At 47.3% G+C, this 24,871-nt stretch overlaps 1 protein-coding gene across 1 annotated transcript in view; it reads left to right on the top strand.

The window, feature by feature from the left end:
* LOC308587082 (uncharacterized protein) overlaps positions 1-16,337 on the top strand; it is a 715,982-nt gene extending 699,645 nt beyond the window's left edge. Inside the window, exon 2 of the mRNA XM_081194485.1 lies at positions 15,598-16,337. Within this exon, the coding sequence (XP_081050611.1) occupies positions 15,598-16,172 (575 nt within the window). The 3' untranslated portion in view covers positions 16,173-16,337. The remainder of the gene's footprint in view (positions 1-15,597) is intronic.
* Positions 16,338-24,871: the final 8,534 nt, after the last annotated feature.

Below are 24,871 nucleotides of genomic sequence, written 5' to 3' on the forward strand. Positions count from 1 at the left end.
GTTGCAACCCCATTGATTAATGCCCCTGCTCAATCAATCAACCCAACATTGGGTTGATTAATCTACTGATTAGGCTGGTGTGTTGAAAATGAAGTCAGGGTTCCTGAACCACTAATAGTTGTGAAGAAGATAGGGTTTCACAATCCTATCCCATTTTTCACCTAGTCAAAATAGACTTCTATAGCCTATGTTGCATATAATTGTTTAATGTCCATTGAAATAGAAAATAAATATAGAATGTGCTTGTTTTGAATACTGTGAAGCATGACTAGAAATGTCCACGGAAGCTGAAAAACAGCCTAACAGGTTGATCATTAGTAGGGCTGTGTCATGGGACTGTATATCTGCTGGCTCGGTCAGAGGAAAGAGATTGTGTTACAGGCCTACAGTATGCATATGCTAATCTTGGTTGCACAAGCTTTTTGTTCTAAGCTACTGAAGAGAATGGACTTGTTCATCTCTGTTCTCCAGTAAACAGCCTCAGGCTAATGGAGGCTGTATGGGGAAGAGACAGAGCTTTGATTTTTAGCTCAGGATTCAAGAGGTTTGTAATCTAAGATAATTATGTTTTATGTGCTAGAACAAGTATAAGAAATTATGCAACTAAGTGAATGTAACTTTATTTGTTTTAAGTTGTTTTGGAGTTAAGTTCTGTAAGTAAAGCTTTGGAGCCATATTTTTGGACTGGAGAATTTTCATTTCAAAGAAGAGCCAGTTTTTATTCACCCAACGGCTGCCATATGCGCAGTATTAATTACTTCAATACTCTGTGCCAGCTTCTGCCTCTGCTGTGATATGTGGCACCACCACATTCTACTCTGTGCATGCAGTAGTGTACAGGATTGTACCCAGGGCTTTTTCAGCTGGAACTCACCGGAACTCAGTTCTGGAATCTCTCAGGTGAGTTCTAAAAGAATGAGGGAGGTGTTCATGGTGAGTTCCAGAACCTCTTTTTCTAGAAAAAAACACAGCATTGATCTCACCGTAAAACTATTCTTAAACTGAGAATTGTCCTACATTTCAACTACTTAGATAATATTAATGAATGCAAGTAACTGGACCAATTCAATAAGATTTAATACATCAGGCATTTGCTTCTTAATGAATTGATTAAATTTAAATTAACTTACAGGCCACCCAACCGTCAATGTGCCTTTCTGAGATGGAGGAAGTATGGAATGCTGTGTAATTTAATTAACACAAGCTACTTATACTTCAATAAAAATTATTTTAAACATTTTAAAAATAAGCACAAGCTACCATTAAAGGAAGAAAAGGCCACCTTTAATATTTTAGCATTCGTTTCTTACTATACTTACAAACCAGACCCAAATGCACTTCCAAAAAAAGAGAGGGGAGAAAAGGAAAAAAGTACTCTTAACTCACACCCCCACTGTATATTTCAGGGATGGATACACCATTTTAAAGTCAATGGTGTCTCTGAAACTTTTTACAGATCACTTGGGAAGTCAGGTGAACTAATGCCAGTGTACTGGAAGTAGCAAAGATCACCAGTGTCAAAGCAATGATTCTTCAACATCAACTTCATTGGACTGGTCATGTTGTGGGGATGCCTGATTATCGTCTTCCAAAGCAACTACTCTATTCCAAACTTAAAAATGGAAAGTGTAATGCTGGTGGTCAACAAAAGAGGTTTAAAGACTCTCTGAAGACTGATCTAAAAAATGTAGTATAAACACCGACAACTGGGAAACACTGGCCTGCGAGCGCTCCAGTTGGAGAACAGCCTTTACCAAAGGTGTCATGGGCTTGGAAGACGTTCAAACTCAGGACGAAAGGGAGCAACGTGCTAAGAGGCAGGCACGCTTGGCAAACCCTCACCGTGATCACCTCCCACCCGGAAACTTATGCCCCCACTGTGGAAGGATGTGTGGATCCAGAATTGGCTTCCACAGTCACTTACGGGCTCACTGTTAAAACCGTGTTTATGGAAGGCAATCTTATTCGGCTACAAGGGATCGCCAAAGAAGAAGACACCATTTTAAAATGGTATGCTCCTGAGGCGGCAATTTACATACTTCTTCAGGTGTCGTCCTACTGCTTAAGTGACTTGTGGATTGCAGGCCACAAAGCAAGCTCTGTTTGTGTGTTTGTGTGTGCGTATTCCCCTTCACTACAGTGGTGCCCCGCAAGACAAATGCCTCGCAAGACGGAAAACTCGCTAGACGAAAGAGTTTTCCGTTTTGGAGGTGCTTCGCAAAACGAATCTCCTATGGGCTTGCTTCGCAAGACGAAAATGTCTTGCGAGTTCCTGCGGGGTTTTTTTTTTCCTTTCCCCCCCCCTTTTTCTAAGCCGCTAAGCCGCTTATCAGCTGATCCGATAAGCCGATAAGCCGCTAAAAGCCACTAATAGCGCTAATTTGCTAATCCATCAATGGGCTTGCTCAGTGGCGTAGCGTGGGTTGTCAGCACCCGGGGCAAGGCAAGTAATTTGCGCCCCCTAACCTGTGGATTTGCACCCCCTAACCCTAACCCCCAGATGTTGCACCCGGTGTGCCCGGCCCCCCCTGCACCCCCCACGCTACGCCACTGGGCTTGCTTCGCAAGACAAAAAAAAACGCTAGACGAAGAGAATCACAGAACGGATTTTTTTCGTCTTGCGAGGCACCACTGTATTATAAAAGAGACAGTATGCTCTTTTTGCTAACTCACCGTTACTGAACCTAAATGTGTTCTACAAAAGTAATTACTCTGTCAATTCTTCCATCCCCACACCTAAATGTGTTTTGCACTGAGATGTCTCTTGCTCTCTCCCTTCCCCCTCCCCTCTCAAGAGCTGTATCTTCAAAGTTTAATTAACCAAGTCGGGAAAATTCATTTCACCCTGAACGCACAGTACCAAAACCACATTAAAGTCAGGAGTCATAGAGAAATTGTCATTTTAAAAGATTAAATATTCTGCAACTACCTCTGTTACATTGGTGCTTTTCCCCCCTCCTTGATTCAGATAAAATGTAAATATCTTTATGTGATCAAAGGGAGCGATTTTATCTTTTTTTATGTCTTCCTTTGACTGGAACAAAAAACACCGAGATCTGAGAATGCTTTATACTTGGTAGTGCTGTTTTCAGAACATTGATTGCTGTGTGTGTCAGATTTCACTTTTCTGAAGTGAGATACAAAGGTTTTCCCCTCCTCAGTGGATGGCTACTTACTTCGATATTAACATACATAGATAATCTCATTAATGCTTTAAAAAAGAATTGGTTCCATAATCATCACTGTACAAACTAAAGATGTCTATTTTTAGTAGAACATTGTCAATTGACAATTACATGGTTTTCGTTTAATTGAAGCCAATCTGTAGAAACAGATTTAGGAAGCCATTTTAAAGCTGGGGAGAAGGAGGACCAAAGTCAATTTTGTCCCCTGCGTTCAGTGGCCAGCCGGACTCTTGCCAGCAGGGTTAAAGTGAAGGCAGAGAGGTATTCTTGTATTCCTTTATTTGTGGTTTGGTTTAAATTATCCACTCCATTAGGAAAAATATACAGGAACAAGCTACAGCAGCTCTGGAGTTAGCATCATTAGGGGTTATACTGGGGGACTAAGGAGAAGGCAGACATTGAGTCCTTGGTAAGGCAAGGACACCAGAAATTTCAGAAGTGGTGAGGAAGAGGGAATCTGACAATACATCTTCTCTGAGGTTGGAACAATCTCTTCACCCTCAGAGAGAGAGATCCAGTGCTTCCTGTGGCCCCGTGGGCCATGACATTTTTGGTTTAACTATCTTTTCACATGGTTCCCCACAAGTTGAAGGCCACAATTCAGAGGAGCAACTTACATGCGGCTAATAATTCTTGTGCCTCCTCCAGGAGGTGAAGGGAAAAAACAGGGTTGCCTTGTGCCAATCTTATCTTTGGAGTATGGCTGCTTTGTCTGATTAATCAATTAAAACTTTTCTCGAGCTAGCATCCAATATGTATAAGAGATAAACAAGAAAGCATTAAAGATAGCCTTCCATTCTAATAATGGGTGGTTGCTTTCATACCCTCCAACATTCCTCAGATGAAAATAAGGACATTTCTCACCCCCTCCTACTGACCCTCCTAGGACACCCCCCCCATTTTTCACACACACACACACAGACAGACAGACACACACACACACACACACACACACACACACACACATTTCCACCACCATGACACCAATGGAGCACAGCATGCAAACCCTCCACTGTTCTGAGAAAACCCCTTAATCTTGATTTTATTTCATCCTCCTCCATGAGCTTTGTAGCAGCAATGGCAGGGTAAATAGGAACATTCCAGAACAGAATTCATAATTCTGGTACTGCCCCCAGAACACAGGGATACTTGGAGGGCATGCTTTTGTTCGTTAAAATTGTAAGCTATCCGAGTTTCAATATCCAGAAACTCTTTGACATTTTCTTCAGTATCTCAAAAGCTTTCGGTGAGCTATAAAGTTATTTAAACTCAATTGACCAGCCACTTGAAATGCAGGTGATTATTCACTAAATGCTCTTTTTTCATTTGACTGCTCTACTTTGGATCGTAGGCAAAGGGAAGACAATTTATTACACTCTTGGAATGACAGAAAGCAACTGAAAGTTAAATAAGGGGAACTAACTAACTAACATTATTTATATCCCTCTCCTCCTAAAGAAATTTATGTTCCTAAGGCAGCTAACAAACGAGTAAGATACAATAAATAAAAGTACAATAAAAATGGGAAAGAATAAATGGTTTAAAGCAACAATCCGTTGAGCGGCAGGCTCCTTACACAGAACAATGATCAAGGTGTCTCCCTTGTCAGGTAAGTTTTCTCAGCAAGAAACATCCAGTTGCATCTCACATCCATCCCCCCCAAAAAAATAATAATAATACCTGCCCTTGCAGGAAGGCCCCAGTACATCACCAACTTAGCACACACTATTTCTGGATTGCCCCATTGTGTAATAACCCCAACCCAAATTCACCCACATCATTCCCCCCATAGAAGTTCCATTTCCAAGCAGCCAAATTTTCCCCATTCCAAGGCAACCCATTCAAGTGGCAAACTGCTCCCCATTCACATTCCCCACCCCCCATGTTTTTGCACCGTGGAGTCCCTGACATATAACCAGTGCTTTTTTCCCATTAAGAAGAAGAAGAAGAGTTTGGATTTGATATCCCGCTTTATCACTACCCGAAGGAGTCTCAAAGCGGCTAACATTCTCCTTTCCCTTCCTCCCCCACAACAAGCACTCTGTGAGGTGAGTGGGGCTGAGAGACGTCAGAGAAGTGTGACTGGCCCAAGGTCACCCAGCAGCTGCATATGGAGGAGCAGAGACGCGAACCCGGTTCCCCAGATTACGAGTCTATCGCTCTTAACCACTACACCACACTGGCTCTCTAAAAAATGTTTAAGGGTACTCTCATTTTGACTCAAGAAAGTCACCATTTTATAGTTCAAATTGGGGGAAATAAATACAGTAAATGGACAAAAGTACGAAGAATGTGCATTACCTCATATCACACAGCTGACAGCTCACAGTAACTTTGAGAGAATGACGATACAAGAGGAAGCAACTGAGCTCCGGGCCCACCCTCTTTGCTGCAGTGATAAGCATTTTCCTTTTCATCTGAAAAAACATTTCCTTCAGTTCGGGTTTTGAAAGCGGCACCTGTGCCATTTTTATGAGACGGTGTCTTAAAGCTTAACAGGGGATCCAAAACGAGATGGTCAGGGATGATGGACACATTTCCCTGAAAAACACTGTCATGAACTGGCAGAAGAAGAAGAAGAAGAAGAAGAAGAAGAAGAAGAAGAAGAAGAAGAAGAAGAAGAAGAAGAAGAAGAAGAAGAAGAAAAGAAGAAGAAGAAGAAGAAGAAGAAAAGAAGAAGAAGAAGAAGAAGAAGAAGAGGAGGAGGAGGAGGAGGAGGAGGAGGAGGAGGAGGAGGAGTTTGGATTTGATATCCCACTTTATCACTACCCTACGGAGTCTCAAAGCGGTTAACAATCTCCTTTCCCTTCCTCCCCCACAACAAACACTCTGAGAGGTGAGTAGGGCTGAAAGACTAGCCCAAGGTCACCCAGCAGCTGCATGTGGAGGAGCAGGGAAGTGAACCCGGTTCACCAGATTACGAGTCTACCGCTCTTAACCACTACACCACACTGGCTCACAGGACTTCGGGGAGGAGCAAGAGGATCCCGGTGAGGGGTGCAGCTGGGAGTGGGGCACACAGGGGCAAGCTGGGGACGGGGAAGGAGGGCTAGTTTAGGTAATACTCACAGAGAAGGATGAGGGGCCAGGGGCCAGTGCACAGGAAGCCAAACAGCGGGACCCCTTGCCAGAGCCAGAGGAGCCCCTGGCCTCACAAACACGGTGGGTCCTGAGGCATAGGGAAAAGTGAGTGGTGCACTCCAGGAAGCAGAGGCATGCCAAGGCCTGCAGCCTAGTTCACTAGCTGGCCAGGTGGGGAAGGAGGTATGTGATTCCTCAGCTGGGGCAAGCTGAGAGCAGGTGAGGCTCATCTGCCTCATCAAGCCCAGAGGCTGCAGTCAGCAGGAATAGTATCAGCAGGCAGCAGAACTGAGCAGAACTGAGTGTTAGGTATGTAGAAAGCTATGTGGACTTCATCTTGCATTCTCCTGGACCTCCGCGGATTTCTACCTTGGGCTTGACTCTGGACTGCATCCTGACCTCAGACTTGGGTTGACCCTGAACCTGGTTCCTTGACCTTCACCTTCGGATCTTGGACCGTGGACTTTGCTGATGGACCCTCAGATTTTGGACTTTGTCTCGGCACACCGTCTGGCTGCCAGGCAGGCCAGGGGATCAGGGCAGACACTTTGTTACCTATTACAAATATTCACCTGCAATGGACAGTGGCAAAGCAGAGTTAGAGGCATGTGGGGGGAGAAGGTAAAGGACCCCTGGACAGTTAAGTCCAGTAAAAGGCAACTATGGGGTTGTGGCTTTCATCTCGCTTTCAGACTGAGGGAGCCAGCGTTTGTCCACAGACAGCTTTCCAGGTCCTGTGGCCAGCATGACTAAACCGCTTCTGGCACAACAGAACACCATGATGGAAACCAGAGTGCACAGAAACGCCATTTACCTTCCTGCCACAGTGGTACCTATTTATCTACTTGCACTGGCATGCTTTCGAACTGCTAGGTTGGTAGGAGCTGGGACAGAGCAACGGGATCTCACCCCATCACGGGGATTCGAACCGCCAACCTTCTGATCAGCAAGCCCAAGATGCTCAGTGGTTTAGACCCCAGTGCCACCCACATCCCACTGATGTAAATGAAGCATCAGCAAAACTAGGCTGGTGCTCATTGGCTGGCCTACTGTGTTAACTGAGTCACTTTGCAGGGAGGTAGAATCCTCCACAGTATGCCAGTGTTAGGTATGTAGAAAGCAAACAAGGGTTTCTCCACAGACAAATCAATGTGGAAAGCATTCCCTCAGGGCAGGCGATTTGGAGGAAAATAATAATGCTATAAAACTTAATAACCTATTGCAAAATGTAAACACATCCCTGTATATTTCCTCCTGATACCAATCCTTCCCACACTTGAGGCCATTGTCCAGTTGCATTTGTCATTTTTCATTCTGCTATAAGCTTGGTTTGTTCAGGTGAATCTGTGGCCCAAGCCACTAGAACAGAAATTCCATTTCGGTTTCAAAGAAACAAATCCATCTCATGCAGTAATCATTTAGAATAAATTTTATAAATCTTTTTAAGAATAGCCAAATATAAGTATGGCTTCCCGAACCAGTTATTTGTATGCATGCCGCTGTCCATTGGGCTTCTCTCCTGAGCCATCCCAAACTATTGGACGGCGTTTCAACTCCTCTAAGTCACCAACAAAACCCCCGGGGGAAACTGCCACACAGTGGCATTATTCCCTCCTGGCTGCGGCCTCGACTGAAAACTTAAATCACAAATCTCTTCAGGACGCCTCATGGGAAGCGATTTATAAATGAAATGAAATAATGTCACTCAGCAGCACCTCGTCAAATGTATACAACATTGGCTTGAGCCAAAATACCGTAAACTAAGTCTGTAACAAATTACATCAGTATGTGTTATGAGTTGGAAATCGGCCACGACACAAAGTCAGGCAATTTTCTCAAGTGTGCAGTGCTTTTTTTTCCCTTAAAAAATATATAAATGTTTAGGGGTACTCTCATTTTCCTACTCATATTGAAATACTGCCCCTCAATGAGGCCAAAGTTAGATTCACAAAATGTTTAGGGGTATGCGTACCCCTGCGTACCCCCAGAAAAAAGTGCTCTCTCTGTGTGTATGTGTGTGTGTGTGTGTGTGTGTGTGATTTTTATTAATTTTTTTGTTTTACAATTTAAAGTACTCGTTTTTACATCCTTAAGATATCAATGGCTTCCCTTCTTCTCTTTCCGTGGTTCATTTTGCATATCATAAATCCCTGCATATTTTACAAAAACTATACCATTCAGTATTCCATTATTCCATCCATCAAAACCTGTTCACACTGTTGAATTTATCTTAACGCTGCCAGCGTTTTCAGCTGCACAAAGTTATTTGCCATATATTCAATAAACGTTTTCCAGTCTTCTCTAAACGTATGTTCTTCTTGTTCTGTTATTCTATATGTTAGGTCTGCAAGCTGCGCATATTCTGTCAACTTAAGCTGCCACTCTTCCTTGGTTGGGACTTCGCTCATTTTCCATTTTGGGGCTAACAAAACATGGTCTGCAGTAATGGCATACATAAGTAACCTTTTTTGACACCTGGGAACACTCCGTCCCCATGTCTTGCTCATGGGAAGGGTTTTTTCCTCAAAGTGAGGCATTCCAGGCAAGGTGATTTGGGACAGGGGCGGACTCTGGTATATCAGATTTCAGCGGCGCCCATGTGAGGCCACAATTCAGTGCCGCCCCTTCACTCAGTTCACAAGGTCATAATTGTGACACCCTGTGGCATGCCCTAGACTCAGTGCCCACTGTGGGGGAACCAGTCTTGCTGCCCTATATCTGCCTATGCTGGATGTAGAAGGCCTGTGCTGCTACCGCTTTTGTGCAGTAGCTAAAAATTTTATGTAAAAAAGTATTAAAAGTTTAAATAAATTAAAACAATTCTTTAAAAAGGCAGTTAAAAAGACTCTTCTTGAAAACCTAAAAGCTCCCTTAAAAGAATCAAGTATTCAAAAAAGTTATATGATCTAAGAAAGTCTTTAAAAGAATCCTTCCAAAAAAATTTTAAAATTATAATGTTGCGCCTTAGAGGCCAACTGCGTAGTTTTAGGTATAAGCTTCCATGTGCATGCATACTTCTTCAGATACATTTAACGTTATGGACTGGTTTTATTATATTTCATATGCTGTCCACCACACAGCATGTTGCGCTAGACCTTTTCACAAGCATTTCAGACTGATAAGAAAGACAGCAATTATGGTACTCATAATTAACTCATTTACCCAAAACATGGAGTTTCCTTTGGATGGGCCTGCTTTCACATGAGGAAACCTGCGACAGGAATGACATGAAAATGGAAGGAAAGGCTGAAATTGCATCACACCGAAGAGTTTCTCAAATCTAAATCTGCAGCTGGAGGGAAGGAGAACGTGAGGTTGTGGGTTTTGAAGCGAGAGCTACATACAGATCAGTTCAGTCCTTTGGGGACATTTATTCCACGCATCCCGATTGTTGTTCCCACCTGCGTTTATGTCCATGGGTCTCATACTCTGTGCTGACATATCACCTGAAAAGGAGAACATTCTCTTAGGACGGATATATTTACTAAGAACCAATTATACCTCTTGCCTAGGTACATGTTCTTCCTGTGAACAGGTAGAACACAGGATATAAGTTACCAGAAACTTGTAAATGGACCAAGGATGGCATCCGAAAACTGGAAACTGCTCAAAAATAGGATATATGTTTCCAGGGCTATAGGGAAGCTTGAATTTTGTTGTTCCTTATATCAGTTAAAGAGTCACAGTTCTGTAAATTCTAGGTAAGGTACCAACAATGGGAAAGCAAATCAATTACTATTTTTGAAGTTGCTGTAGGTGGAGGAACGTGAAGCTGAGACAAACCATCACACACAGTTTAAAAGCAGAACATAACACTGTAGTTACTTAGAAAGCGTGTTCTCACTAAAAGAGAGCACGTGTTGCGGATGGGGCCAGACAAAACATCCCTTAGTTGCCAGCCAGGTTGGGGCTAGGAGGCTGGGCTTAGTTGGGTGGATGGTGTTGCTGGGGTAAATTTGATGTTGCCACTTTAGGGGTGTGGCCAGAGGTTATTTAAGCTAAGTCCACAGAATGTACCTTTCTCTTTTGCTGTGGACACCGGATCATCAGCACCGGAGTGGATCAGCAAAGAGTTCTGGTTGTATAAGCCCTCTGTTCTCCTCCCTTGCCTCATTCCTCTCTTTCCTCCCTGTAATCCACCTTATTATTTTGACTCATTAATTTACCCGATTTTTCATTTGTTAGTTCGAATTTTGGTACTTACCCTTATTGTTTGAGACCTGTGGGGGGGGACAGCGGCCTCCCGGTCCCGGGTGCCTCACGGTCCGGTTCTCGGCCGGGCTACTCATCCCGGGCCGGGCTAGCGGCCTTCTTTTAGGACCTCCACGCCCTGGTCCATTGCGCGGCCGGGTTCGGGCCTTTTTTCTTCTTGCCCCTTTCTGCCTCGGCGCGGGGGCCGGCGGGGCGGGGTCCTCCGGGGCGTGATTCCTCGGTCTGAGGCCTGCCTCGCCGCGGCCTCCTCCCGGCGCTAGGCCCATCCCGCGGCGGAATCGGCCCGCGGCGGCCTGCTCCATCCGGGCCACCCCTTCCCTCCGCGGTTGGAGGGATCGTGCAGCGGCCTTGTTGGGGCCGGGCGGGGGGGGCTGCCCTGCCTGTCCACCTTTTCCGGCGGGCGCCGGGACTGTCCCGCGGCCTGGTCGGCCCGGGCGGGGCCTGTTCGGCCCTCGGCCGCGTTGCCGCGCCGAGGCCTGGGAGCCGCCCGATCCCGATCGCGGCTTAGTCGGCCGGTTGGGGCGGGGCTCTTCTTCTAGGTGCCACCCTCTCCCGCCCTTCGCACGCCCCGGGGACTCCAGGGTGCCGCGGTTCTCTTGCCCGCGCCTGGGGGCTTTCCACTGGCGTCGGAGCCCTTGGCGACATCGCGGCCCTCGTGGCCACCTTCGTAGGGGGCGGCTTGTGAAGGGGGGCGAAAGGGGGATCCGCCATTTTGAGGCGAATTTTGGCGGGAGCGCCATTTTGCCTCTGTTCTGGTTCTAGTGGCGGCCTCTAGTGGCTGGGCCTTGTAGTTGCAGGGCCTGCCAGGATTAGTGTGATTCACCATAGAGGGAGCCCTCTGGTGGCCGCTCGCTTATTGCAGGTCAACTGGATTTAGCCGTGCAACCTGGTGGTTCCTATTAATTCCGGCTATTTATACCTTTCGCTAGGCCTGGATAAATCCGTGGCTGCGGAGTTATTCTTACCTGCTGGTTTTGGTTTACTTTTATTTGGTTAATTATTTTGTCTTGATTCTTTTAGTCTGTTAGTCCGCTTATTTAATTTTGTTTTTTATACCAGTAGCAGGAATGGCTCCAAAGAAGGCAACTGGGAAGACCGGTCCTGCCCTCTCTGCAAAGCGGCCTATAAAAGGGCCATCTCAAGCCCTGCGTTCCCCTCAGCCGGGCCAGTCCTTGCAACGCATCAGATCAATGGTCTCCAGTTTGGCGGGCGACCCGGCGGCTCTGGCAAGGGTTGAGGCCGAGATGGATGGCCTGCTACACCGTTGCTCCACCCCGTCTACCTCATCTGCAATGCCGGCCCCTTCCGTGGGTGCCTTGTCGCCATTGGCCTCGTCTAGTGAAGATGACGGGGAAACATTGCTAGCCGGGGGTCTTTTAACTGACATCCAACTGGCTCGACCCCCGGTCCCACCTGTGCAGGGGGCAGTTGCTAGGGGTCGGGGCCGTACCAGGGTTGGGGCCAGGAGAAGGGAAACTGCTCGGGGCAGGGTGGTGCGGGCTGCACCCGTGCAGTCTGCAGCAGCGGGAGTTTCGCCTCCGGGTCACTCACAGGCGATCTCTTTTCAGTCAATTCCAGGCTCAGTTCAACAAGGCGATGTATCTGAGTCTTCAGTTGAGGACAGCCTGCTGCCACCCCCAAAGGCCTCTTCTGGAGGGCGCCGCCGCCGCAAGAAGAGCTCCAGGAGGCGTGCCAAGCGGAGACGTAGGGACACTTCGTCTTCCTCTTCAGGTACGTCGTCCCAGAGTTCTAGTAGCGACGAAGAAGCGTCCCTCAAGCTTTACTGGGGCTATGGGGAGACCTCTGGGCTCCCAAAGTGGGCTTGGGAGCGGAGGGCGAATTCCCATAGAGCTAAATATGGGGCGGTGCAGGAGTGCCGCGAAGGGGTCCTGGTCCCGGAGGTAAAAGGCTCCACCAATTCGGCTAGGGACCTAATCCCAGGCGCCCACTTGTCCACTAAATTGCGGTCCAGGATTCTGAATGGTCGCTACGTGGACATCTTCAGCCTGGCCCCGCCAGTTGATGGTTTGGAGCCTTTAGAAAAGGGCTCTGCTGCCTCTAATCGGCGGCCGGTGTTAGCCAAGGCAGATAGGACCTTTGAACGTTGGCTAGATAGTTTCCAAGTCTTTGCCGGCATTGTCTCTGCGGCCTATCCCAGAAGGTCAATGCACTTATGGGTATACTTATCTATAGTCCGTTCGGCCTTTACGATGGCTGGAGAGGCTGCTGCATTGTCCTATGATCAGAATTTTAGGCGTAGAGCAGCCAAGATCCACACTGCTCGCTGGGACCGCAAAGATTTGGATGTTTGGACCACCTATGTGGCTCCTCGTATTGACAAGAAGGCCCCTGATCCTCAGAAGATCAGGTCCTTCCCCCAGAGGGCGGGTCGTAAGTCGTTGTGCTGGGACTTCAATAAGGGTGTTTGCCAGCGTCAACCCTGCAGGTACTCCCATCTGTGTGATAAGTGCTTTGGGAACCATTCAGCGTCGGGTTGTTCCGCAGCTCGGCGACCCTTTCGTAAGGGAGGGGGCTCCCAGCAGCCCCCAAAGCCAGCTCCCCAGGTACCGGCCGCAGGAGCTGGAAAATAGCTCCCTAGCCACCTTAGCCTATACCCCGGTGCGGCTGCAGCCGCTACTCTCCTTGTTGGCTGCATACCCTAACAAAGACGCGGCAGCATATTTGCATGATGGTTTTTCCTTAGGTTTCAGAATTCCGGTGGCGGCGACACCTGTGGCTGGCATTCCGGTTAACCAGAAATCGGTTAAGGAAATGCCGGAGGTGGCGCGCAGGAAAATCAAAAAGGAACTGGCTTTACATCGTATGGCTGGTCCGTTTCCTGCGCCTCCTTTCCCCAATTTACATGTTTCGCCCTTGGGAATCGTTCCCAAGAAGGCTCCGGGGGAATTTCGCCTTATTCATAATCTATCTCATCCTAGAGGCACGTCAGTAAATGACGTAATTCCCCCAGAGCTTTGTTCGGTCAAATACGCTTCTCTTGATCATGCGATCAAGATGATTCGGAAGTTTGGGGCTGGCGCCCTATTGGCCAAATGTGATATTGAGTCAGCATTCCGGCTGCTTCCGATCCACCCTGATGATTTCTGGCTGCTTGGTTTTCGGTTTGAGGGAGAATATTACTTTGATAAAGCCATGCCTATGGGCTGTTCAGTGGCTTGTGCAGCTTTTGAGTGTTTCAGTTCATTTTTGGAGTGGGCCTTGCGTTATAGAACCGGTTTGGGCGGGGTCACTCATTACCTGGATGATTTTTTATTGGCCTCAGCGGGTAATACAGGGGACTGCGTTCTTTTGCTTCAAGCTTTTGCGTCCTTAACGGAAGAGCTGGGTGTACCGTTGGCTGCAGAGAAGACTGAGGGTCCTTCTACGCAGCTGACTTACCTGGGTATATGGCTAGATACCGTGGCCCAAACCTCTAGCCTGCCTACGGATAAGATAGCTGCGTTAAAAGAGGTCATTGAGGAATTGCTTCCCCTTAAAAAAGTCACTTTGCGCCAATTGCAGTCGTTGCTGGGCCATTTGAATTTTGCTTGCAGGGTGGTCGCCCCCGGGCGCCCATTCTGCTCCCGTTTGGCAAGACTTACCTCGGGTTTGCGAGCCCCACAGCATAGAGTGCGCCTTTCTAGTCAGGTGCGGGCTGACCTTCGCACCTGGTTGGAATTCCTGAAGGATTTCAATGGGGTGTCCTTGTGGCAGGACACTTTAAACCTCCACAATGACTTCCAGGTGCACTCTGACGCAGCTGGTTCCCTCGGTTTTGGTGTGTTTTGGAACGGGAGATGGTGTGCGGAGCGCTGGCCTCCGGATTGGCGTGGGGGAGCTATAACCCGGGACCTAACTTTTCTTGAGTTTTTTCCTATTGTAGTGGCCGTGCATTTATGGGTTGAGCATTTCAAGGACCATCGAGTTTGTTTTTGGTCCGATAACCAGGCTGTGGTGAAGGTACTGGCCAAGCAGTCTTCGCGATCTCCTAGGGTATCAGCCCTCTTAAGGGCTTTCGTCTTACATTGTTTACGTTTTAACATTGTATTTTCTGCTCGTTTTGTTCCGGGCATATCTAACGAGATTGCTGATGCTCTGTCCCGTTTTCAGATGGAGCGATTCAGGTCCCTGGCGCCAGTGGCTCGAGAACGTCCGGAAATTTTCCCGGATCATCTCTGGAACCTTGGCAGCAATTAGTTTTACAGGGAGTAGCTGCATCTGTTGCCCCCTCAACATTGAGGTCATATGAAAAGGCTTGGGCGGATTTTTTGTTATTTAATGGGCAATCGGTGGTTGGGGAGGTTACTGCCCCTCATTCTACCTCCCAGGTGCTGAAATATTTGGCGCATCTATTCCAGATGCGAAGGGCGGCCAGGACGCTGCGTCTCCATTCTGCAGCAATTTCATTTTTTAGTAAGGCGTTTTTTAACAAGGACCCGTGTGGGAAGTTTGTGGTGCGCAGGGCTCTGGAGGGCTGGGGGCGTCTTACTCCCTCTAGGCCGATTACCAGACGGCCCATCACATTCGAGTTGCTTGCCCAGATGCAGGATAAGTTGCGTTGCATCTGTTGGTCTAGGTTTGAGGCTCGCCTATTTTCTGCCGCCTTCTCCTTGGCTTTCTTTGGGGCCCTGAGAGTTGGGGAGGTGGTCCTTGAGCCCTTGGGGGATGGAAGTTCCAGGGGCCTGCTGTTCCAGGATGTGAGCATTTCTCCGTCCGACTTGCAGATTAATATTAGGAACTCCAAGACGGACCAGCTGGGTAGAGGAGCCGTGGTTAGGCTCCCGGCAACTGGAGCGGTTGGTCCTTGTCCGGTAAGGGATCTTAGGAGGTATCTAGCATGGCGCCCTACAGGTGAAGGGGCCCTATTTGTTCATGAGAATGGGCGCCCGTTGGGGCGGCATCAGTTCGCTGGGGTGTTGCGCAAGGCTGTTGCAGCTTGTGGACTGGTGGCGACGGATTTTGCTCCTCATTCCTTCCGTATTGGTGCCGCAACAACTGCTGCCCATTGGGGTTTATCAGTAAAACGGATAAAGGATTTAGGTCGGTGGAGGTCTGACGCGTTCAAAGCATATGTGAGGAAATGATGTGGAATGTGTACTTATATTCTGTTTTACCCTAGGTCCGGACACTATCCGTATCTGGATAGTGGGGCACAGTATTGTGCATTGGGCTGCTGTCAGAGCTCGACAGTCTGGACGGGGAGATGGCCTGGGCCTTCCGCAGCGAGTGCAGGTGTCCTGGATCTCCAGACGGGGGATGTTGTGGAAGGAGCTCTTACCACTCATGCAAAAGCGCGTCCTCTTGGTTGGTCCTCCTTCAGCGATCCTGGTGCAGCTAGGGGAAAATGACCTGGTTTCCTCTTCATGCTTTGGCTTGCGTACTGCCATTTTACAGGACTTGAGGGATTTGGCTGCTATGGTACCTAATACTAAGTTAATTTGGTCACAGTTGCTGCAACGCCGTATTTGGCGTGGTAGTCCCAGTCCAGTGACTGCCGAGCGGGCTAGGAAGCGGATTAATTCCGCGGCAGGCAAGTTGGTGGTGGACTTGGGTGGCTGCGTCATTCCTCACCCTCTAATTTCGTTCAAGGTCCCTGAGTTATATAGGGATGATGGGGTTCATTTTTCCCCGGTTGGGAACGATGTGTGGTTGGATGCTGTGGTGTCCAAATTGAGGGAGTGGTTTGATTTGTGAATGGTTGGCGGCGAGCGTAGGAGCTCGGGTGGCGGTTAGGCATTGGTTAAATTGGTTGGTGGAGGGGTATGGATAGGCTGGGCCTGCCCCTCCATTGCTGCTGCTGCATGGGAATTCCGTTAAAGGAATTCTGGGGCTTACCATCCCCTTGTCCAAACCCCTGGAATCGGGTGCGGGCCGTGTAAGACCCCAAGGAACATGCGGGAGGAACTGAAGGGTCTGTTTCGCAGCTCCAGTTCCCCTGATCTTGTTCCTCCACACTGACTCACGCTGGAATCCGGGAGTCAGTGCTATCCCCAAGGCGGGGGGGATAGCTAGTCATAACCAGTGCCTAAGCAACCATTCGCAATTTGTATGATAATAAAGTTGTGGCCAAAATTATGCCAAAAACCTAAAACAAAAATCATGTGTAAGGTGTGAGTTATTTGGGGTATGGGTGTTTTGGGGGGACCTCAGCACGCAAAGCGTGTTCTCACTAAAAGAGAGCACGTGTTGCGGATGGGGCCAGACAAAACATCCCTTAGTTGCCAGCCAGGTTGGGGCTAGGAGGCTGGGCTTAGTTGGGTGGATGGTGTTGCTGGGGTAAATTTGATGTTGCCACTTTAGGGGTGTGGCCAGAGGTTATTTAAGCTAAGTCCACAGAATGTACCTTTCTCTTTTGCTGTGGACACCGGATCACCCGCCCGCCCTCCCTTGATTGGGCTTTCGCTCTGACCTTGCTATTGCCTTTCATGGGGTCGTTCGCCTTGGTGCGGGGGCCCAGTAGGAATTTACCATTTGGCTGATTAGTGTGTGCCATTTGGGTTTTGCCTACTGCGTAGCAAATCGTCACAACTTGTAAGGTTGGCGGTTAGGCATTGGTTAAATTGGTTGGTGGAGGGGTATGGATAGGCTGGGCCTGCCCCTCCATTGCTGCTGCTGCATGGGAATTCCGTTAAAGGAATTCTGGGGCTTACCATCCCCTTGTCCAAACCCCTGGAATCGGGTGCGGGCCGTGTAAGACCCCAAGGAACATGCGGGAGGAACTGAAGGGTCTGTTTCGCAGCTCCAGTTCCCCTGATCTTGTTCCTCCACACTGACTCACGCTGGAATCCGGGAGTCAGTGCTATCCCCAAGGCGGGGGGGATAGCTAGTCATAACCAGTGCCTAAGCAACCATTCGCAATTTGTATGATAATAAAGTTGTGGCCAAAATTATGCCAAAAACCTAAAACAAAAATCATGTGTAAGGTGTGAGTTATTTGGGGTATGGGTGTTTTGGGGGGACCTCAGCACGCAAATAGGTGTCTGCGTGGCTAGAGTGACATCTAGTGGCTTTCACTGAAATTTCAATTTACATCTATCTGAGCAATTATGTCTGTTGCCTCATTCAAAACAGGACCGTAAATTTAACTGCATGCCATATCAGCACATTATAATGCTATAGAATCGTGGAATTATAGAGTTGGAAGAGACCCAAGAGTGATCTGGTCCAATCTCTCTATCAAGGGGAAGTCTATCTTGCCCCCTCATCAATGTCCTTATGCTAGCAGATAAAAAACACCCTATTAGGTATTATTCCAAGGGACGCGGGTGGCGCTGTGGGTAAAACCTCAGTGCCTAGGACTTGCTGATCGTAAGGTCAGCAGTTCGAATCCCCGCGGCGGGGTGAGCTCCCGTTGCTCGGTCCCAGCTCCTGCCAACCTAGTAGCTCGAAAGCACCCCTAAGTGCAAGTAGATAAATAGGTACCGCTTTATAGCGGGAAGGTAAACAGCATTTCCGTGTACGGCGCTGGTGCTGGCTCGCCAGATGCAGCTTCGTCACACTGGCCACTTGACCCGGAAGTGTCTTCGGACAGCGCCGGCCCCCGGCCTATAGAGCGAGGTGAGCACGGAACCCCAGAGTCGGTCACGACTGGCCCTGTCGGGCAGGGGTACCTTTACCTTTACCTTAGGTATTATTATTTCACTCTTCTTCTCTTGTTGTAATCTTAACATGCTTTTAACTGGCTGGTGTTGCCTGACATTTTACCAGTCATTTCCCAATGATTCTAATGTTTATATTATTATTATTATTATTATTATTATTATTATTATTATTATTATTATTATTATTATTATTATATGGGCTGGCTACTTTTATTGTGTATTTATTGTTGCTGCCCCCCCTCCCTTGGATATTTTATTTGGAAATGCAGGGTATAAATTTAACAAACCAAAACTGGATAGCTAATTCTCCTGAATCCCATTGTTGTTGTTTGTCGTTTAGTTCTGTCCGACTCTTCGTGACCCCATGGACCAGAGCATGCCAGGCACTTCTGTCTTCCACTGCCTCCCGCAGTTTGGTCAAACTCATCCTGGTAGCTTTGAGAACACTGTCCAACCATCTCATCCTCTGTCGTCCCCTTCTCCTTGTGCCCTCCATCTTTCCCAACATCAGGGTCTTTTCCAGGGAGTCTTCTCTTCTCATGAGGTGGCCAAAGTATTGGAGCCTCAGCTTCAGGATCTGTCCTTCCAGTGAGCACTCAAGGCTGATTTCCTTCAGAATGGAGAGGTTTGATCTCAAGAGTCTCCTCCATCACCATAATTCAAATGCATCAATTCTTCGGCGATCAGCCTTCTTTATGGTCCAGCTCTCACTTCCATACATCACTACCGGAAAAACCATAGCTTTAACTATACGGACCTTTGTTGGCAAGGTGATGTCTCTGCTTTTTAAGATGCTGTCTAGGTTTGTCATCGCCTTTCTCCCAAGAAGCAGGCATCAAGAAGCAGGTGGCTGCTGTCACCATCTGCAGTGATCATGAAGCCCAAGAAAGTAAAATCTCTCACTGCCTCCATTTCTTCCCCTTCTATTTGCCAGGAGGTGATGGGACCAGTGGCCATGATCTTAATTTTTTTGATGTTGAGCTTCAAACCATATTTTGTGCTCTCCTCTTTCACCCTCAATAAAAGGTTCTTTAATTCCTCCTTACTTTCTGCCATCAATGTTGTGTCTGAATCCCATTAGTACACCTGCAAAGTTTCCATAAATGAAAACAACATGCGAACATGTGAAGCTTCCTTGCACTCAGTCAGACCACGGACCCAGAATTGTCTATATTGCAATGTAGACTAGCTCCCCAAAGTCTTTTCCAGCCGTCATTCCTTAGACAGAACCTGAAGCCTTCTGCATTTGCAACATGGGCATGTACCACTGAGCTATGATGCTCCCCGCTCAGGAAGTTTTAGTAATATATGGAAAATGCCAAGGGCTGTGCCTCTGCTTATTTTGCTTGCCAACCTCACTTATCCCATCCCCTCACCAGCCCCTCTCTTTAAACCTCACCTATCCCTTCATCTTAGACCTCACCAAACATCCCCCCTTGGACCTCTTCCCACCTTCTTCTGCTCATATTGCCTGCCTCCTACTGATGCTGCCATTTCAGCCTCGCAGAGGGCAAGGAGGAGTAAAGCAGTAGGCAGGGGGGGGGGAAAGCAGCATCCTTGCTGGGGAGTTGCCCCAGTATGTCCTGATAATTCCTCCATGGTTCGCCTCAAATCTGCCCACCTCCATCTCCCTCCTCTGCTCCATCTCCCTCCAACGCTATGATAGCTCTCGGAAGTCTGTCATCATGCTGTAGTTCACAGCATCACCTTTGGCAGTAAAGTAAGGTGCAGAGCGACAACAGCCTTATATTTTCATTATATGCTAAGAGAAATCTGTAGGTCAAAACATCCTGAATATGTAGGCCTATTAATCTGTTGCAGCAAAACTGAAAGTGTCTAGCAGCACTTGAAATGGTAGTAGATTCATTGCAGAAGAAGCTTTTGAAGACTAGAGCCCACCTCATCAGATGCGTTATGTTATCCTCAGTTGGCAAACTGTGTCTGTGTTCATGTTTGAATGCATCTGATGATGTGGGCCCCAGTCTACAAAATTTAAGTGACTATAAATCGGTTAGTATTAATTGCTGTTTGCAATTAAAAAAAGAAATTCTTAAATAAGTATAATGTAATTGTAATTCAAATCTCAAGGAAATAAATACAGTGGTACCTCGGGTTAAGAACTTAATTCGTTCTGGAGGTCCATTCTTAATCTGAAACTGTTCTTAACCTGAGGTACCACTTTATCTAATGGAGCCTCCCACTGCCGCCATGCGATTTCTGTTCTCATCCTGAAGCAAGGTTCTTAACTCGAGCTACTATTTCTGGGTTAGCGGACTCTGTAACCTGAAGTGTCTGTAACCCGAGGTACCACTATAACTATCTGACTTTTAGAAGACATCGGAAGGCAACCCTGTTTAGGGAATCTTTTAATGTTCAAATTTTTTTTGTCTTTTTCATATTCTTTTGGGAGCTGCCCAGAGTGGGTGGGGTATAAATATTATCATTATTATTGTTGTTGTTGTTGTTGTTGTTGTTGTTGTTGTTGTTATATAAACCAGCTGTTACCATAAAGCACCAATGCTGCAGCAAGCAAAGGCTCCAGCAGCTCAGTCAGCTGCTTGTGGCTGGAAAGCCAGACAGGATGTTTGTGACTGTTGCCATGGGAACAAAGGGGCAGTCCATTCTGTGCTGAGCACCGGATGTTAGCTCAGTGTGTGTGTCATATGACCCGTACTGGAAGTACATGGGAGGAGTTTCTTCTTGCTGTTGTCGAGTGCAGACATGTTTCTCTGTACAGATATGAGAGACAGAAATAAAAGATGTAGATAGTTTTCTGTCTGCTTCTTTCCCCTCCCTGGGGGACACCAAAGGGGAGAGAGGAAGAACGGTGTGTTCCTCTCACACATCTGAGAAGAATCGCCGGGACCTCGCCTGCTTATCAGCAGAGTGGAGACGCGGGGAGGTCGACAGGAATATCTGCCGGTGCCTACGCTGTGGCACATTCCTCTGACCCAGGCAGAATTCCAACAGTTACCATAAAGCACCAATGCTGCAGCAAGCAAAGGCTCCATCTGGTGACATACAAGAGGAGGAGGAGATACCCCTAACATGAGGGGCACTGGCATGGGGGTGCACAAATGAGCCCATTGTTGAAGGGCCCCTCAACCTTGGAGTCAATCCATGGTTCCCTTAAAGACACAGTAAGAAGTGTCCTTAGGCTCAGCTCTTCAAAATACTTTCCTCCAGCCTTTATATAGGTAAAGGTAAAGGGACTCCTGACCATTAAGTCCAGTCATGACTGACTCTGGGGTTGCAGCGCTCATCTCGCTTTATTGGCCGAGGAAGCCGGTGTACAGCTTCTAGGTCATGTGGCCAGCATGACTAAGCTGCTTCTGGTGAACCAGAGCAGCGCACAGAAACGCCGTTTACCTTCCAGCCGGAGCAGTACCTATTTATCTACTTGCACTTTGATGTGCTTTCGAACTGCTAGGTTGGCAGGAGCAGGGACTGAGCAACGGGAGCTCACCCCGTCACGGGGATTCAAACCTCCGACCTTCTGATCGGCAAGTCCTAGGCTCTGTGGTTTAACCCACAGCCCCACCCATGTCCCTTAGCCTTTTTGTATCCTGTTACAATTATTTTTTGTTGGAGATTTTATTCTCCCTCCCTAATTTGCTTCACCTCTTCAACCAAGATACATATTTTTTTTAATAGAAAGCACCCCATGTCAATATTCAGGCAATTCATTTTGCTATTGATCTGCACACCAAGAGTCTATTTCTGCTCATTCAAGCATTTGAATCCCAAGAAGGAAAAATGATATTATGCATTAATCTCCCACATGCACACAATTTCAAACACTCATTTCCAGTGTTCTTCTGACATTTGTCACAGAAGCCCATGAATGTGACTAAACACTTACACGCATACTTCCTACAGATAAGAAAACCCTCATTAACATTTCCACAAAGATTTTTCCCTTGGGGAACAAACCAGAAATGACTTTCTCAAATAAAAATCAACTCTGCTAGCAAGTTGGGCTCAGGAGACAGGCCGGCTGTCATTTTGATATAATATACTTGCTTGCCCACAGATAACTGGGAATAAACTAAACAAATGTGCTTGGACTCTGAAATGCTTTGAGGACTGAGGAAGCTAAGCAAATAGAAGCAGGTCAAAAACAATTCTAAAGTCAAAGGAAACCAAGGCTGGAATATGGTTCTGCTGATTCCAAGGACTGTATCACTCAGCTATATCAGTCTGGCAGAGTATAACATGGTCCAGTTCAGACATAACAGCGCTTATTGGCACAGGAACAAGCAACCAGTTCAAGCATGCTCTCATCATCATCTCCTTTGCATTAAACATCATTAAAGGTAGTGAAAAAGGTAAAGGACCCTTGGATGGATAAGTCCAGTGACTATGGGGTTGTAGCCCTCATCTCATTTTCAGGCTGAGGGAGCCGGCGTTTGTCCACAGACAGCTTTCTGCGTCATGTGACCAGCATGCCTAAACCACTTCTGGCACAACGGAACACTGTGATGGAAACCAGAGCAGTGCACGGAAATGCCATTTACCTTCCCACTGCAGTGGCACCTATTTATCCGCTTGCACTGGTGTGCTTTCAAACTGCTAGGTTGGCAGGAGCAGGGACTGAGCAACAGGAGCTCACCCCATCGCGGGGATTCAAGCCGCCGACCTTCTGATGATTGGCAAACCCAAGAGGCTCAGTGGTTTAGACCACAGCGCCGAGGAAGGAGTGGAAGGGAATGTGCAAGCTTGCAGCTGACTTCCATACACTCCAAGTGTCTCAATTTTCCAGGGACAGTCCCAGAATTATGAAAACCACCCCAGCTTCTGATTTGACCCCATCATGCCCCTGTTTCTCCCACTGGTGCCACTGCTGAGCTCAGGGAGGAGAATGAGCTGCTTCTTCTCCTAAGCAGCAGAAGGGACGACTGCGGCAGCTACGAGGGAGCATCTCGTAGCAGCTGCCCAAGGCAAGGAGGAGGAGAGGCTTCCACAGCCAAGGCCCAACTCTGGCTCTGGCAGGCAGAGGGCAAGGCATCCCTGGGCAGGAAAAAAGGGGGAGCAAGGTGTCTTGATTTTCAAAAAAGGCATTGTTCATCCACATCTAATCTTGCCCCTTTCTAAAATTTATTCATTGGTCTGTGTTTTTCTTTTTGTAAATCTGCCAAAGAACAAGATAAAATAAAATTGGGATTAAGAGCTTTTCTCCGGACGGAGTGTGTTGGTTAAGTGGTGGTGACTCACCCTTCTTCTGATAGAAAATGCTCTGGTGGCCATGTTTTAGGTTTAATGAGGCCCTAAGCTACTGAAGGTAATGGGGCCTTTGTCAACAACAAATTGTCACTGTTTTTTGTGTTGAATACAGTGGAACCTTGGGTTGTGGACGTAATCCGTGATGGAGGCACGTCCGCAACGCGCAGCACTCGTAACCTGCAGCGCCTGTCAGGAGTGTGTGCAGGAGCCAGGCCCAGTGACCAGTAGGGCTTCACAGGACTGGGGCCTTCCTAAGTTTGTCCTGGAGAGGCGAGGCGCAGCCGCACAGGTGAGGTCGCTTGGTAACTCACTGCACCTGGTGGCAAGAGCCAGGAAGGGATATAAGATCAGTATTTTGCTTTGGCTCTTTGCTACAGCAACACATTTCCTGACTTGCTGCGTTTGGCTTCTTGCTTCCTGATCCTTGGACCTTGGCTTCTTGACTCCTTGCTTCTTGACCCTCAGACCCTTGACTTTGTGACTCCTTGCTTCTCAACCCTCGGACCCTTGACTTCATGACTCCTAGCTTCTCAACGCTTGGACCCTTGACTTTGTGACTCCTTGCTTCTTGACCCTCGAACCCTTGACTTTGTGACTCCCTGCTTCCTGACCCTTGGACCCCTGGCTTCTGGACTCTTCTTTCTGCTCCCACTCCGCCATCTTGCCCCCAGTCCCGACGTCCTCAGCCAGGACTTCGATCGGCCGTAGACCGGACCTTGACAGTGCCATGCCTCCGCACGCGCAGGACGCGATTTGGCTCTTCTGCGCATGCATGAGCGGCGAAACCCGGAAGTAACCCTTTCCAGTATTTCCGGGTTTCCCACAGTCCACAACCTGAAAACACATAACCTGAAGCACTTGTAACCTGAGGTACCACTGTATATGTTATATGGTAATTTATGGACCTAATGGGTATCTAAAGCCATTTGCACATAATAAAATATGTATTTTATCAAAGTAATTGTTGAATGAACAATTAAGAAGTATATTCATAGTGGAAATATAATCAAGAAGAAGTATATTAATAGTGAAATAATTATTAAACTTAAAATGATTTTTTATTCATAACAAACTTAATAATGCTAACACATTGGCATTTGGCAATAACAAAAGTTCCTTTAGAAACACAATTTACAAAGACTCATAATCTAGTCTCTAGAAACTTGCTATAACATGAAATAATAATAGGTGTAAATATATAATGCAAACTGCTAATAATTATAAATAGCAGAATGTAGGCACCTTATATACAGAAATGAGCAAACCAGTGATATTTTAGGGAGCAGGCTAGCAGGCGGGGCCCATAACTTACATCACAGGAGCCTGCACAACACAAAACACTGTTGCTGTTTTATTTTATTTGGTTTTTTATCTTATATTTTGGAATGTACATCCAGTTTTTTACTTCCTTTAAATTTTGGGGGGCCCCAAGAGAGTGGGCCCCTAAGCTATACTTTTTACGTAAATCCAGCCATGGACATGGGGGCAAAAAATGGGGGGGTCAAGGAGGGTGAGTTGGGGAAAAGTAAGAAATGTCCTTATTTTCATCTGAGAAATGCTGGAGGTGGT

The sequence above is a fragment of the Podarcis bocagei genome (genome assembly GCF_964188305.1).
Source record: "Podarcis bocagei genome assembly, chromosome: 5".
NCBI classification, from domain to species: Eukaryota; Metazoa; Chordata; class Lepidosauria; order Squamata; family Lacertidae; genus Podarcis; species Podarcis bocagei.